Source organism: Malaclemys terrapin, chromosome 1, assembly GCF_027887155.1.
Source record: "Malaclemys terrapin pileata isolate rMalTer1 chromosome 1, rMalTer1.hap1, whole genome shotgun sequence".
NCBI lineage: Eukaryota > Metazoa > Chordata > Testudines > Emydidae > Malaclemys > Malaclemys terrapin.
The window spans coordinates 24105990-24123418 of NC_071505.1; the positions used below are offsets into that span (position 1 = coordinate 24105990).

Consider the following 17429-nt stretch of genomic DNA (forward strand, 5'->3'; position numbering starts at 1 on the left):
TTACAAGATATTTTATTTAACTGATAATACTACAAACTGAGCTGGGACCTAAAGTCAAGTTGTGGTCTGACTTATGCTACAACAGCAGCTACTGCAACTGAAATTTTGCTATACTGATTCACAAGACAGAAAAGAAATCTAGTTCACTCTCCCAGAGCTATGTATCTCTCCGTAGTGCTAAAAAAAGCAGAAGCTTATATGTGTCACTTGAAACAGGCAGATAAGATCCAGAATATACACAGGGAAAACTTCAGCTGTAAGTGCCATCTTCACATACATTTCTTGCCATAACCATACAGGCAATCAACCCATAGCTTCAGGGTAGTTTATCTATATAAAAACTCACTTCTAATGCATACATCACCACAGTATCTAGGTACAGAATTAAAGACCACAGTTGGATCTATCTTGACTACTTTAAGTTGTCTCATGAAGTGAGAACATTTTTGGTGATTATTCCATAATTCTAGAAGTCTTATTTAAGACAGGGAGTAAAGCTTTGGTACAGATATTTGTGGCAGTACTGAATATAGGTGTTCTGTAGCAAAAGAGGATGCTTGTCTGTTAACCACAAGAGTTTTCACAGCAACATGTCTTAATTCTGGGTATTCCTTGTGGGCAGTTCTTTTCTGTACATTACGCACGTTTTAGCAAAAGGTTATTTTGCAAAGTTTTACATACAAAGTAAGATGTATAGTACACTATTCACATTTGAACACAAATTTTTATGATTACATTTATATAGGCGAAAGTTATATGTGATGTTTTTAAATGATATATGAACATTCTTTAAAAACTACATAGTAACTGGTTTCTTCTGGCAAACAGAGTTAAATGTAAATATTATCCAGATTTGATGTTATCAAAAATAGAATTCTTCAGCTTCTTCATTAGTTCTTTCGTGAACATCTATATAGGTGTTTATCCAGCATTCATCATGGTAATCTAATGAAACTAAAAATAATTGATCTCCTGAAGTTATGCAAACTGAAATGATTTTTGTTCCTCTAAGAAATAATAATGTCTTTATAGCTCTCTAAAGAGAGTTAAGAAATATCTAGCAAACAGCAGCTATTGTTAGAGATTATACAATAATTTTCCTCAGATAAAACCTAATTCAGGAAATTGACCCACCATTTTGCCCCATGATTTAGTAACTTTCAAGGGAACATAGTTAACTGAAAGGATTCAGACTAGCTGTATGTCAGTGCCACTATATGAATGCATTTAGAAGCATCAATATACATCTTAATATACAATAAAATGTGCATTAGATGGGCTCTATGTATAAAATGTTACTATTTTGTGAAATAAGAACTGTTGTAGCTTTATGATTCGTGTCCAGATATCTAAATGAAGCCAGCACCAGGCAGAAAATTCATTCTCATGCTCCAAACACGACAGCTATTTTTCAGCCAAGGAAAACCAATCTCCAGAAGTGCATACACGTACACACACTTCAACTGATCATAAAAAATGCAATGTAATGTTTGAATGCAAACAAAGCTTCCTTATCTAGATTTTAAGAATAAATAGTTGATTACTCAAATATTCTTCAGTTATTAATCTTCTGTTTTATCTATACACTCTAGCTGATAGCAACTACATTAAAAAAATCATTTACAGTTTATTTGAAACCATTAGATGTTTTTAGAAAATAAAATGTGTAACCTCTTACCTGAGCATGGAAATTTGACATAGTTGTTGTCTCTATATCTTTCTTTCCCAAAATCTCCATTTTCACTGGTGAATTGGGAAAATTAAATGAAAAGTAGTCTAAAAAGTCAGGTAAATAAGTAGCTGCCCCATGAACAATACCCATTACATAGTAAGCTGCACAGTTTTCATTTTCACTAAAAACCAGACCCACAAACTCTTCTGCAAACCTCTCCATCTCCACAGGAGACAAGTGAGAGAGTTCATTACTGTAGGCATGGATAACTGATGCACCTCCATTAGGCTGGTGCTCAATATGAATGAGCTGTTTGAACTCCAATGTGTCCAACCTTTTGAGTTTATTCTGAACCCGTGGCTCCTTTAACGAGACAAATGGAAACTCACTGTTCTCGGGTATCTTGGACCCACAGTCCTTCTTGGGATCCATATTCTTCTCACTGAAATCCTTAAGATGATCATTTATGATGCCTTTGGCTTCTTGATCCTCAACATCAGAAACCAATCCTGAGCAGATGGTCTGAATGGATTTGCTGTACATTTTTGGACGCTTCCTTTTCTCACATTCTTTGTGTTTCTTTTTCTTTTTCTTCTTTACCTTCTTAATTAGTAATTCTTCTGCATTGGTTTTTAGTTTCTCCTTCCCACCTGTAAAGAGGAAAGAGATTTCTGAAATATCTTTATTTCCCCATTTAAGTAACACCATTAGAAGTTACCCATACATACCCCCATAAGAGGCATGCTGAGTGAGACTTAAGACTACAATTAAAGTATCAAACAACTTTAGAGGCATTTTACTGAAGCCAAATAGAAACTAGAGCAATGTTATACAGTCACGTTATGTCTGACCACTTATTCTAGCAGGATATTGACCATACCACCAGTCATCTTCAGAACCCCAAAATTTACCATTAGCTATAATTCTATCAAATGTATTTTATCTTCATATTATGCATTATGAAATAAGTACTCTGGAATACTGTAGATAGAATTACTATTTATGATTAGAAACATGGCCCAATTGTTAAAAAACGGAGTTTTCAGCTTTAAAAAAAAAAAAAAAAAATTTCAGCAGACTCATACACGCTGAAAAAGTTAATAACCCTACTCTGAATATTGTTTTTTTGCTTATACTACTGAATTAGATAAGATGTGTGTGGGTGCAGGAGATGGCAAAGAAAGGCACACCAAAAAAACCCAGATTGGCCATGAAAGGAAAGTTTTGTACAATCACAATCTTACCTATGCTGTGTAATCAGTAGTGCAACCGCATCAGCAATTATGCCAGTAGGTTAAATGATTTAAATGCAGACGGCAGTGTTGTAGCCATGTTGGTCCCAGGGTATTAGAGAGACAAGGTGGGTGAGGTAATCTATTTTATTTACTCCTGGAAGAATTCTGTGCCCCTGCACAATGCAGAATTTGCACAGAATTAATGTTCTGTGCAATTTCCTTTTTCCCCCCATAGAATTGGCGCTGTACAGCTGCTGGTCGCCCCTAGGAGCCGCTGGATCTGGCAGAGCCCAACACCCCAGCTCGCAAATAGAAGACTGCTGGGGGGAGGGGGAAGGAGGAGCTGGAGAGTTCCTGGCAGCTGCAGTTCCTGGCACACTCTGAAGGAAGAAGGCAGTGTGCAGGAAACGCCATACAAGCCTGGGACCCAGCATCAGGCTCTTTCTCTCTCTCTAGATCCCTGGGCTCTAGAGGGTGCCCTGAAGCTAGGCTCTGTGGGGAAGAGGTTGTGGATGTCTGGGCTGGGGGGCTCCCATGCCTGGGCTCTATGGGGGTTGGGTGAGCACCCCAAGGCTGGGCTCTGAGGGGGAAGGTGGTGTGGGTGTCTGCACGGGGAAGGGGCACCCTGCAGCTAAGCTCTGGGGAAAGAATGTGTGGGTGTTTGGGGTATTTGGTGGGGTTTCTTTAACTCTCTACTCCTGGGGGAATTTTTTTTTGTCATCTGTATTGTTCAGAGAGTTGCTGACAGATATTTTAAAATAAAATTACCAAAATAATTGAATCTGGTGTGATTATATAGTGTTATTTTGACAAATAAAATATGCAGAATTTGAAAATATTGTGCACTGAATTTTTAATTTTTTGGTGCAGCATTCCCCCAGGAATATTAATTGGACCAACTTCTGTTGGTGAAAGAGACAAGCTTTCAAGCTACACAGCAATTCTTGAGGTCTAGGAAAGGTACTAAGAAGTGACACAGCTAAATTAGGGTTACCATTCGTCCGGATTTACCCGGACATATCCTCCTTTTTGTGTTAAAAATAGCGTCCGGGGGGGAATTTGTAAATCACTAAAAATGTCCGGGATTTCCCCCCCAGGCAGAGCGAGGCACGGCTGGGAGGGCTGCAGGAAAGTCAGCCGCTTGCATGGGGCTCTGGCAGCCAGAGCCCTTCCCCCTGCAGCTTGCCGGGCTGGACTCCGGAGCAGCTGTAGAGCTCCTCCTCCCTCTCTGCATTCTGAGCCAGCTGGCCTGCTGGGCTGTTTGCATCGGGCGTCGGCAGCTCCTCCTCCCCTGCAGCCCAGCGCCCTGCTCCGGCAGCACTGTGCGGGGGCAGGGACCGGGTTGTGTGTTGCGCTGGGGAGCGCAGCCATGTGTCCGGCTCCGCACAGAGCCCAACACCATGTTCTGAGTGGCAGGGTAAGGGGGCCAGGGGGCAGGAGAAGGGGCAGGGAGATTTTGGAGGGGGCAGTCAAGAGACGGGGGGGGGTCGGGAGTTCGGGGGGGGCTTTTTGGGGGTGGTGGAGAAGGTTTTGGGCAGTCAGGATACAGGTAGGGGATAGGGTCCTGGGGGGCAGTTTGGGAGGGTCTTAGGAGGGGGCAGTTAGGGGACAAGGAACAGGGAGGCTTAGGTAGGGGGTGGGGTTCTGGAGGACAGTTAGGAGCAGGGGTCCCAGGAGGGGGCAGTCAGGGGACAAGGAGCGGGGGGGGTGTTTGGGAGTTCTAGGGGGGGCTGTCAGGGGGAAGGGGTGGGGAGAGGGATCGGAGCAGTCAGGGGACAGGGAGCAGAGGGGTTTAGATGGGTCGGTAGTTCTGAGGGGGGCTGTCAGGGGACAAGGAACAGGGAGGGTTGGGAGTTCTGGGGGGGGCTGTCAGGGGGTGGGGAGTGGTTGGATGGGGCGTGGGAGTCCCAGGGCTCTGTCTGGGGGTGGGGGTGTGGATAAGGGTTGGGGCAATCAGGGTACAGGTAGGGGTAGGCTCCTAGGGGGCCAGTTAGGATGGGGGAGGGTCTCAGGAGGGGGCAGTCAGGGGACAAGAGGCAGGGAGGCTTAGGTAGGGGGTGGAGTCCTGGGGGCAGTTAGGGGCAGGGGTCCCAGGAGGGGGCAGTCAGGAGACAAGGAACGGGGGAGGGTTGGGAGTTCTGAGGGGGGTGAGAAGTGGGAGGGGCAGGGCCGGGGCTAGGGCAGGACGGGGCCGGGGCTCCTCCCATCCTCTTTTTTGCTTGCTGAAATATGGTAACCCTAGCTAAATACAAGGTGGAACAGATTGTTTAGAATAAGTAGTTAACACATATTCTAGGAGACTATTCAAGATAAAATGGCCCATTAACCCCTCTGCAGTCATAGAATAAAAAAGGAAGGTGGTGCATTACAGATTGTTGTAATAAGCCATAAATCCAATGTCTTTATTAAGACCATGATTTTTCATGTCCAGCAAAGTTATGAATTTAAGCTCCCAGGCTCATCTTTTGAAGGTGTTGCACAGGTTTCCTCTGACAATGAAGACTGATAGGTCAGATATGGAGTGATCGTTTTGTCAAAAATGTTCACCACATGAATGTTTTTGTCTTTTATCATGTTTCTATGACAGTTCATTCAAGAGAGTTGAGATTGTCCGGTTTCGTCCACATTGTATTTTTTGGGGCATTTAGTGCAGTAGATGAGGTACAGCACATGTTGCAATAGACATGTGTAGGTAGGGTTACAATATGTCCAAGTTTTCATGAACATTGCCTCTTTTTTGAGGTTCTAGCCTCTGTCCCGGTGGTTTTTCCAAAGAGGAAATATCCTGGATTTCTACAGAGCAGACACTGCAGCTCAGAAAGAGTCCCAATTGGTCCATTCACCAGCAGCCACAGCTGCCACATCCCACCCACCCAGGCCCCGGATCCCAGCCCGGGGGAGGAGGTCCTGCAGGGAGGCACTGACTGACGGCTGTTGCTGTGCCCTAGGCTTGCACCAGCTATGCTGCCACTCTGACAGGGAGCAACACTACTCCCCCATCTCTAGTGAGTGTCTCCGCCACCTGTTCCCCCTCCAGCTCCCCCAACTCCCCACCTACAGCAGTGTCCTCTGTTTGGGAACTTGAAATATAGTAACCCTATGTGTAGGACCCACAGACCTTGAAAGGTAGCGTTATGGGGGGTACTGAGATATGTCTGCAGATTTTTCATCTGTGGTTATGGCTGGTTCTGGTGCTGCTTTATGTTGGTGTCCTGGTCTGTGGGGTCCGCTTATGAGCTTGGCAAGATTGGGATATTGTCTGAAGGCCAGAAAAGGGGGTCAAGAAAGATTTCTTTCAGGATATGGTCCCCACTGAGTAGGGACTGTAATTGTTTAATGATACTCCATATGGGGTCCAGTTATGTGGCAGGTGCGTTATTACTTAGAATGTGTCTTTACTGCGTATGCTAAAGAAGCTGTTCCACCTGAGTGCCATTCCCAGATCTGAAGAGTTCTCTAGGGCAGCATTTCTCAAATGCTGCCACCGTGACACATGTGGCCACCAGGGTCTTTTCTTGTGGCCATAGCCTGCTGGCCTGTGACTTGAGGGGGGGAGGGGGATGTCTGGCATGCAATATAGTGGGCCCTCCCCCTCACTCCTGCATGCACCACCTTGGTGTTGATTCCTGGGGCTGCCAACAGGGATTGGGCCCTACCCCCCTCTGGAGACACCTGGGGCACAATGCTGGAGGAGCAGGCAGCCAGTGAATTCTCCATCTTCCCAAGGGCAGTGGGGAGCTCAGGCTTAGGGCTTCAGCCTTGTGGGGGTGGTGGGAGAGCAGGTTCCAGCCAGTGGGCTTCAGGCCCCTGCTGCCTCCCCAGCCTCTCTCCCACCCATCAACCCCCACTGCTCCTGGCCTCCACTGCCTCCCCCGACTTCCTATCCCGGGCTTAATTTGGCCCCAGGCTTGATAGGGCTGAGTAAGTCTTCTGTGAAAAGTGATACTTGTATGCTTATTGATATCATCACTTTCAACAGACTTACTAGCTAGCAATAAATAAATTACAATGATTTGGCTGTGTATATGTAGATATTTATGTGTTTTTCCTAAAGCAAATTAAGTATTTTAGGAAAAAGTGAGAGCAGCCACCAGCAAGAGTTGGTGGCTGCACTCTGAGGCCACCAAAAAACCATGTCCTGAGAACCCCTGCTCTAGGCCTATGTCTACACTTAAAATGCTACCACAGCACAGCTGCAACACTGCAATTATGCCGCTGGAGCGCTTCACTGTAGCGAATCACTAAACTGGTGGGAGGAGTTCTGTCACTGTAGTTAATCCATCTGCTTGAGAAGCAGTAGCTAAATAGTGCTGTCTGTACCAGATGGTTAGGTCAGTATAACTACAGCCAGAGTTAGGTAGACAGAAGCTGCTTTATATTGACAAAACTCTATAAGTGCCCCACTACACTGACCTAATAACTCCACCTCCACAAGAAGTATAGCATTTGGGTTGATGTAGTTAGGGTGACAATGGTATCTGTGTAGACGCTGCACTACTGACGTCACCCCAGCTGGGAGTCCTGCACCCAACTTCCTGCTGGGAGCTTGGCGCAGAGCCAGCAGCCCGAGCTGTCAGCCTGCCACGCTGCCCTACTTAAGTCTGTTCAAGTGCTCCTGGTGAGGACACACCCCACCAGCAGAATGAAGGTAGCGTGGACATGGAAATCTGCAGTAATTACTGCAGTGGCTATGACTTAATTGTGTAGTGTAGACAGGCCTATGTCTCGGAGGGGTGGATTTTTCACATCCAAAAAAGATATAGCTATGTAAGTTTTTGGTGCAGACCAGTCATAGCTCAACAGGTCAACTCTTTCACCAACAGAAGTTCTCTTATTGGAGCATTCTCTCACCTCTTTAAAGGCTGTCAGCCAGGTTGCTAAAGAAAAGATCTGAAAATTGCCATTGAGCATCCATCCACCTAGTTGCCTGAGCTCATGCTGCTGTCAGAGTCCTCTCCTCTCTTGTCATGTAAATTATGGAGTAGTCCTGCCAGCACCACATACAGTTGAGCAGGACTTTTCAGATAGAGCAAGTTTTTCCAAAGTGTCTTAAAATCTGCATGTATACTGAAGTTGGCCTGAAAATTGCTAAACGGACTCGAGTAGAGTTAGTGATAGAAGTTTGGGATCATTTGCTAAAGGGGCTCCCAAGCATAACTCTCTCCAGATCATCTCATTTTAAAATTTGCTGTTTCTTACAGCACTTTTCTTCCAACTTTTTTGGGGAGGGGAGGGAGCAGAAAGAGGGACACCATAGGGGTACATATGGGCAAAAAACTTTTCCCCCAAAAAAACTTCTATCATGGGACGACCCTGAGCTTAGAGTCTGGCTCCACAAGCCAGCTTGAGAATTTAATAATTGAAGTTTTAGGCTCTCTTACCTGGTCTACAGAATGGTGCACATGACTAACTGAAGCTAAAATTAGCCACATGCCAGAGGCTCCCCTTAGATACAGTGAGAAAGGCTTGGAGCAACATTACTGTGCCACATATAATCTCTAAAAATTCTCAAATTCCAAAAACTGGTATGCCACACCAAGGGTTGGGTGTAGACATTGCAGTACAAATTTGGGGTCCTTGAGCCAAGAAGTTCCAAAGATGCAGTTCTCCAAAAGTGACACATTTTAAAAAATGCTGGCTTAGTGCATAGCACTGTCCACATCAAGCTGAGAATGAGGAGGTTTGGGGTATGACAAGCATATAGTGCGGCGATTAGCAGGGAGGAGAGAACCACAAGTTGATGAATGAGTTAGGTCACACCTCTGCCAGGCTACTGAGGTGTGAAGCTACCACTACAAAGCTCCTGGTATTTCTAGAAGGGGGGGGGGGGGGGACGACAAAACAAACAAACAAAAAAAAAAGCCACACAACACGTTTTCCCCTGCTTCTGTGTGGGGAGGAGGAACTCTGAACCCTTTTCCCTCTCCTTTACCCCCCCCCCCCACACACAAACAAGGAAATGGGCTCTGGGATTCCCCATCACCCACCCTTCATGACAACACCCCCTCCGGTCACCAGTTTCTTAAAAAATAGGGCTGTCACATGATGAAACAAATTAATCGCAATTAATTACACTGTTAAACAATAGAATACCATTTATTTTAAATATTTTTGGATGTTTACTACATTTTCAAATATATTGATTTCAATTACAACACAGAATACAAAGTGTACAGTGCTCACTTAATATTTATTTATTACAAATTTGCACAGTAAAAAACAAAAAAGTCTATTTTTCAATTCACCTCACACAAGTACTCAAGTGCAATCTCTATCATGAAAGTTGATCTTACAAATGTAGAATTATGTACAAAAAACTGCATTCAAAATAGAACTAAAACTTTAGAGCCTACAAGTCCACCCAGTCCTACTTCTTGTCTGAGTGATTGTAACCAACCTTGGTCAGCCAATTTGCAGGAGATAATGCAGCCTGCTTCTTGTTTACAATGTCACCTGAAAGCGCGAACAGGCGTTCGCATGGCACTGTTGTAGCTGGTATTGCAAGGTATTTATGTGCCAGATGCGCTAAAGATTCATATGTCCCTTCATGCTTCAACCACAGTTCCAGAGGATGTGCTTCCATGCTGATGATGGGTTCTGCTTGATAACCATTCAAAGCAGTGCGGACTGACGCATGTTCATTTCCATCATTTGAGCCAGATGCCACCAGCAGAAGGTTGATTTTCTTTTTTGGTGGTTCGGGTTCTGTAGTTTCTGCATCAGAGTGTTGCTCTTTTAAGACGACTTCTAAAAGCATGCTCCACATCTTGTCCCTCTCAGATTTTGGAAGGCACTTCAGATTCTTAAACCTTGGGTTGAATGCTGTAGCTATTTTTAGAAACCTCACAATGGTACCTTCTTTGCGTTTTGTTAAATCTGCTGTGAAAGTATTCTTTAAATGAACATGTGCTGGGTCATCATCCGAGACTGCTTAAGGTGAAATATATGTAGAATGAGGGTAAAACAGAGGAGGAGACATACAATCCCCCCCCAGGAGTACAGTTACAAATTTAATTGATGCATTTTTTTTTAAACGAGCATCAGCAGCATGGAAGCATGTCCTCTGGAATGGTGGCCAAAGCATGAAAGGGCATACGAATGTTTAGCATATCTGGCATGTAAATACCTTGCAACGCTGGCTACAAAAGTGTCATGCAAAGGCTTATTCTAACTTTCAGGTGACAATGTAAATAAGAAGCAGGAAGCAGCATTTCCTGTCAATGTAAACAAACTTGTTTGTCCTAGCAACGGACAAAATAAGAAGTAGGACTGAGTGGACTTGTAGGCTCCAAAGTTTTACACGGTTTTGTTTTTGAGTGCAGTTATGTAACCAAAAAAATTTAAAAATCTGCATTTGTATATTACACTTTCACAATAAAGAGATTGCACTTCAGTACTTGTAAGAGATGAATTGAAAAATACTATTTCTTTTATCATTTTTACAGTGCATATATTTGTAATCAAAATAATAATATAAAGTGAGCACTGTGCACTTTGTATTGCATTGAAATTGAAATCAATATTGAAAATGTAGAAAAACATTCGAAAATATTTAATAAATTTCAATTAGTATTCTATAGTTTTAAGTGCGATTAATCACGATTAATTTTTTGTAGTTAATTGCGTGAGTTGACTGCGATTAATTGACAGCCTTATTAAAAACAAGGGAAATTCACTAATAAAAAGCTTTGTTAAAAGGGTGTTAAGGCTGCTTAGCAGTGCCTCATATCCTTCCAGAATGTGGAAGTTGGAAGCCAAAGAAAGGCTCTAAGAATCAGGAACAGCATGCAACCAGACAAAATACAAGTTCGAAAACCAACTATTGTCATGCTTCCTATACCACAATGGACCCAAACTTCAGACAGAGGAAGTAAAAAAATCCAAAAATATGGCATAGGGAAGTAGGTATGTGTCTTATACACCCACATGTGGCTCGTAGCAACAGAAGAGGGGGGGGGTTGGTTTTTGTATTTTCTTAGTTAAATAAAGCAAATTATAGATTAGCAGGGAGCTTGAAGGCAGGTTAATACCCGAAACCACTTAGCTCTTTAAATTGTCTAGATTTAATGTTGGTGTCCCTGCAGGTACCATTTTAAAAATTACTATACATTTCCAGACTGCCCTATGCTGAAAACTACTTTGGCAACCATGAGTGAGATCAAGGGATTCATTTATCTGTCAGGGTAGGGACAACCTTCCCTCCACTTTCAAGGTGGCAAAGAAGGGAATGGAGGTTGGCTTCTTTTTGGGAGGTACTATCAGTAGTATCGAGAATGGTAGCCAAACCCATTAACACAAGTATGGAATTACATCTGATTTTTGATTGTTTAAACATACCATGAAGTACTAGCAGGTTCCTACACTTTATTTTTAAACAGATACTTGTTTCCCCTTACCCCAAAATGACACAGAAGAGTACTGAATGTTTCACTGTCTATCTTGGGTACTTTGTATAATGGCCCCCATTACTGTAGTATCTGAGCATATCACAATCTAATCTATTTGTGCAAGACAGTATCTCAGAAACTAAGGTAAGAGAAAGGTTCTTTGATTGGTCTTCTATGGGGGATTATGCCCAGCTCTGGCTGTTCAGTGAAGCCCAAACAGCAAATGCTATCAATATATTTCACTCTACCACTCCTACTAAGGAAGATGCAAGAGTGGCAAACACACTTGTGCAATCTTCCACTTCTGCTGTACATGCTTTGTAGAGATAATGGTGAGAAAGACGTTATTTCTCTTATATGCAGTTTTTAAACAGTCACAGATGATTCTTAGCCACACTTGGGTGTGCTTAATTGTATACATTGTATAGTGTACAATGCAAACATAGACCCCTTGCAGTTTAAGGCTATGTCTTCACTACCGACTATGTTGACAAAATTTGTGTCTCTCAGGTGTGAATATTCCACTCCCCGACCACCACAAATTACGCCAACATAGCACTAATATGCATAGTGCTAGGTCAGCAAGAGAGCTTCTCCCGCTGACATAGCTTATGCCGCTCACATGGGTGGTTTTTTTATGCTGACAGGAGAATGCTCTCCTGTTGGCACAGAGCGTCTTCACCACGTGCCCTATAAGCATAGGCCTAACTTAAGGCAGAAGTACTCAGTAAGTGGACAGCGGGCCAAATCCAGATTGCCACATGATTTTAAACAGACCATGAAATCTTTTTTATTTACTTATCATCATTACTGTTATTGCAGTGTGAAAAATGTCTCTCTGGAGTCTGGACCTGGACTATACCTTGACCAAGACCCTGAAAAAATAATTGACTTCCCCTGATCTACGGTCTTGTCTACACAAGAAACTTGCACACGTTTAAACTGATTCTGAAATAGATTTTAGTTAAACCAGTGCAAACCCATCTCACACGTCTCATAATGCTTCCCCAGTCCTGTTGTCCCCCTGAAGTCCATGACCTTATCTTCACTAGGAAAAATAATGGTGTATTTAACACATTGGCTAACGAATGTGAAAATATCCCCCCCCACCCCCGCCCAATACAGAACTGGTTCATCAGGTTAGTTAGTTCTTTCTAGTGATTGGTGAAGGATTATCTGTTCAGTTTTGGAGGCAACAAGTATACATACATACATATAAAATCCCTAAGATTACTAAAACTGAAATATACTAGCAATAATCCCCATTTCTTTCATTAGAAATACAAGCATGACAGGAGGTGAAAGTGACTGTATACAAAGTTTTAATCACATGCTGGAGTGATTATATCATTTATGCACATAGCTGCAGTTATCTCAGAACTATATTTGCCCCCAGGCCCTACAAGAAGGCATAAGGCTACTGTTATGTGAGGTTTAGGGTCAAGGGAGCACCTGCTGGCAGCATGATCCTCAACAGGACCAGAGAGAGAGGTCCTCTCATCTTAACAAGACTCAAAAAAAGTACTGGAACAGCCAAGCAGGGTAGGAATTAGTCTACTTTCTCTGACCTCCACACCTGTGGGCAGGAGCGGGACGGACAAAAGAGAAGCAAAGTGCTGGATGAAATTCCTCACCAGATCTTGAATGGAAAGCAGTGGAGATCTCCACATACCATCTCCCATCTACAGAAAATAGCAAGGAGAAGCAGCAGGCCTGGAAATCAGAGTCATCCCGTGATCTCTCCTTGGGGCAAGGAGGGTGGGAACACCTCCAAACAGAGAATATGAGCTGAGCAAAGAGGAAGTAGCACAGACAGGAAGGGAAACTGGAAACAGCTCATCTTCCTCTGCTGAAAGACCCTTAAAATACACCAACTAGAGTGCAGAAGTAGTTTTCTTATTTTTTAAAGGCATTAAAGTTTCTGGGCTTTACTGAGAGGCTGCACGATTAAAGAACTGGGTACTTTAAAGTTAGTCTTCTTTAATCTTTCAAATTGACAGCCTCCCTTTAAGAAAGGAAGATTTTCTTAAAGCTCCCTGCATTCTTACACTGGTCTTATTCTTCACTAAAGTTACCTTTAGAAACAGCTTAACAATGCAGAACAAGTTTTTTTGTTTGTTTTTTACACTACATACATGTTAGTTTTAATCAAGCATTGTGCTTCACTTTTACTCTGAAAGCAAATCTTGCACTTTACTTAATAGCCCAAATTCCTGTATGGAAGATCCTTGAATCCCACTATCATCATATGGGTCACTATCTTATTATATATAAAAAAGCAACATTAAAAAGAAAGTTATTTAGGTTGCAAAATCAAATTTTTGAAATTTAGAAATGCCAAATTTAAGATTGTGTTCCGGATTAATCCTGGCCCTCTTGTGTGCCCTTCCAATGCACTGAATGGGACAGGGATCCCGTGGTAAAAAGTAGCGTATGATCATGCAACTAAAGACTGCATTGTAATGCATATTATGCACAATGGGGCCAAATCAGTGTTGCACAGAATCTTAAATCAGGCATTTCTTAAAGAACACTTAAGTTGAAAAGTTAAGTTGATTTTTAACTCCCCAAGAGAGCAAGTAAGAGTGCTTCTAGGGCATAGTGCATAAGCAGTTTGATGAAGAGATTACACAGCAATCTAAAGCAAATTACATTCCGATATCAATTCTGTTTTACTATTCTGAATCAAAGCAAGATGAACAGTTAAACTATAAAAGGCTTAAATTCCAAGTTAAACTTGATTTTTATTTAAAAAATTCAAATTTCAAACATGGAAAATGTAGGGCCCACTCAAGGATATGCCACTGGCATTCACACTCACTGAACACACATCAAAAAGCTAAAGGTATGTGTTCACTGCAGAGTCAACTTGGATGACCAGCACCCAGGTTAGCATAGCTCAGGTATGAGTAGACACGCTGCAAACCATTCCCATGTTAGTGTCCTCACTGGTGCTGCATTCAATGATGGGTGTTGCTAGGACTCCTGAGGGCGTCTCATTGTTCTTTACACTGTAGAAAAAACTCAGCCACTCTATGCTTCCTTCCCAGTGAGTTGTGGGAAAACTTGTATGTCATTCCTGGCACATGGAAAGGGGAGGGGGAAATTGTGGAAAGGTTCTGGAGGACTATCAGTGCCCAAGTCATGTAGCCTGTGTCCTCACAACACATGGGATAAGCTACCAATCAGACTGAAAGCAGCACTGAGCTCTATCCTATGCCCCCAGCTAGCCTGGCCTGAAAGCACTACTAAAGTGCTCCCCACTGAAGTTCAATGCCCTGTAACACACACTGTAGCTGACAGTCATTGTAGGACCCTATCTATTCTTCGCTGCATATTCTCAGTCTTAAGCTCTGAGATATCTCCTCTGCAGACATGGAGAAATAACTCTATTTTGTTTTGCACATTAAGAATAGCCACATGCTCAAGCCACCCATATAGCCTGCAAGCTCCTTCCACTCCTACAGCGCTTTTGTGGGGTTGGGGGGAAATCATCCTGGTAAATAACTTCACAGCATATCTTGCTGGTCTGCCCTTTGCCTTTCTGAATAAAACCACTTTCTACCTCCTAGTCATCCACCTCAGCATAATGTCATTGAGAATGAGGACAGCCTAGATGTGGAGGGAATTACAATCCAGCTCACCTCCCAAGAACCCCATAACCCCTCTCTTTACACCTATGACATCATAACAGCACTTCCAGCTCACAAACATAAACCTGGAGCCACCCTCACCCCTAACAGCATGGAAGCAGACAGCACACTGAAATCCAATTACATGCTGACCACTTAGATCTCTGAATTTCTTCCAAGAATGGGAAGTGTCGCAGTAAGATCACAGACATGCTTAAATCATGGTGCTTGTTGTTCATATCCCAAACAAAGTAAGCTAAGGTTCCCCCCCAACCTTCCCCCCCCCCCCAACTCCCAAAGCCATAGCACCTGCAACAGCCAGACAATCAAAGGACAAAGTCCCTATATACTACTGACAGGCTGGCCAATCTGAGGGGGAGAAAGACGGCGATTAGGGACAACATGTTTGCAGAATTCATTCCACAGTCACAGAGGAAAGCCAGGCTGCCTGAGAGGTGGAGGCTTTACATGAAGAATCAGAAGGACAGAGAAATGCACTTATTTCAGGAGATCATGGCAGCGGCTAAGGACAGAATCACCATGCTCAAAGAGAGCATGGAAAAGACAGATGCAGAGGCAACTCATGGACACTATCCTGAGCCAGAATGCCCTCCTGCAAAACATGCTCCTGACAGGGCAACAGGCCCTGCATTCCCGTAATTTGGGACCCAGCCATGTCCTTCAGCACTTGGACACTGCTTTCCATTGGGACCAGCAGCAACTCCTAACCTCTTCATCCCCACAGCAGTGCTCCCAGCAGCTGTGATCATTCACCACAGATCCAACTTTTGGGCACAAAGAACACTTGCACCTGGAAGTCCAGCTCTTAAGCCTTGCAGCAACCCTGAAAATTTTGAGCAGAGGCACTCAGTCCCAGAATGCAAGCCAACAAGAGCCAGAGGCAAGGCTTACAGTCACTTATCTCCCTCACCAAACTGTGGTATTTGAAATGTCCTTACTGTTGCACTTTGAATTCTGTTTGCATTGTTGCGGTAATTAAACACTTATGTACAGTTGGTTAATATTGTATTTAGAAACATTTAACTAACCAAAGATATTATTTTTCCCATTGGTTTCATTAAAATTTTATAATTTTTATTGTTTCATAATAAAACCATTTACAATACAGGCAGAGTCATCACTGCATTTAAAATAAAGAATCCTTGAAATAAAACTGAAATAATTCACAACCTTTTACAACGGCACATAAGGAACATTAAACTTCAAAACATGCACACAATGTTCCCTCGTGTTCATGTCTGCATCTCACCACCCACCCCATCCCCCCAGGCTAACATGTTCAGGCATGTGACTAAAATACAAACAGTAGGGTGTTTATGTTCTCTGTGGAACCCCTGCTGTCTGCTTAGACCTCAGAGCAAGTCTTCACACCTCAGTCTCCCATCCATCAGTAAGGCTTTCCTCTGGCTCTCTCAAATATTGTCCAAAAACAAAACATGCAATTACAATGGTTAGAAAATCTTTTTCTGCTGCTTCCAACCTATTCCACAAACAATACCATCTGCCTTTCAAATGGCTAAATGCACACTTGACTACCAACCAGCAACTACTCAGGTGATAATTAAAATGTTCCTTCCTTCTGTCCAAGCAACTTACGTATGGCTTCATTAGCCAAGGCTTCCGGGGAGAAGCCAGATCTCCCAGATTAACCAGACCAACCTCCACACCATTAGTGTCCACATTACTCCTGGGGGGCAAATAGTTCTGAAAGATCCAAGCATCGTGGACTCTTTTAGATCACCCTGCATTTATGTCTGTAAACCTGCCACGGTGGTCCACCAGTTCCTGCAGTGCCATGAAGAAATAATCCTCTGTTTATAAATGCTGCACCATGGCAGACGGGAGGGAAGGGATTGGGGGGAAATGATGGGGCAATTGATGGAACCATGTGCCCAATTCAGTTTAGGAACTTCATGCATGCAAAGCATCAATAATCTCTGAGCATTACTAAGCTTCCTGAACTGGTTAGACAGCATCTTAATGGCTTAGCAAACCTGCATGAGAACAGTCCCAACAGTTGATTTCCCCTCACTGAATTGGTTGGCTACAGACCGGTAACATTCTGAAGTGGTCAACTGCCAGATGCCAATGCCAACCTGTCTCTTCACAGATAATATGGGGCAGCGCACCTTGGTATGCTGTCCCTGAAGCTCCTGGGTCAGTTCTATACTGGTCTCAAAAAAGGTAACCCTCCCTGCTCTAAAATTTTCTTGTCACTGCTGGTCATTCGAGCACTGCAGAACCATCTTCTCCCACCAATCCACACTGGATTTCCTGTCCCAGAAATGACACAAAATGCTAGGTAGATGATCCAGGAACTGGTCCTCTTATTCCAACATCTTGGCATCCTCCAGTTCTTCTACCTTGTCCTGCTGCCACCACTGCAGAATATCTTCCTGCTGCTAGAGGAGCTGCTGCTGCCATAGAATATTTTCCTGCTCCCACATCAGCTTGGTGGTGTGACACACAAAGTCCAATACAG

At 43.4% G+C, this 17429-nt stretch overlaps 1 protein-coding gene across 3 annotated transcripts in view; it reads right to left on the reverse strand.

Annotated features, from left to right (window-relative positions):
- RSBN1L (round spermatid basic protein 1 like) overlaps nucleotides 1-17429 on the reverse strand; it is a 94232-nt gene that overhangs the window by 49379 nt on the left and 27424 nt on the right. For all 3 annotated transcript variants that reach the window (XM_054017609.1, XM_054017612.1, XM_054017605.1), the window contains one exon: nucleotides 1679-2322. In XM_054017609.1, coding sequence (XP_053873584.1) covers nucleotides 1679-2322 — 644 coding nt within the window. The remainder of the gene's footprint in view (nucleotides 1-1678; nucleotides 2323-17429) is intronic.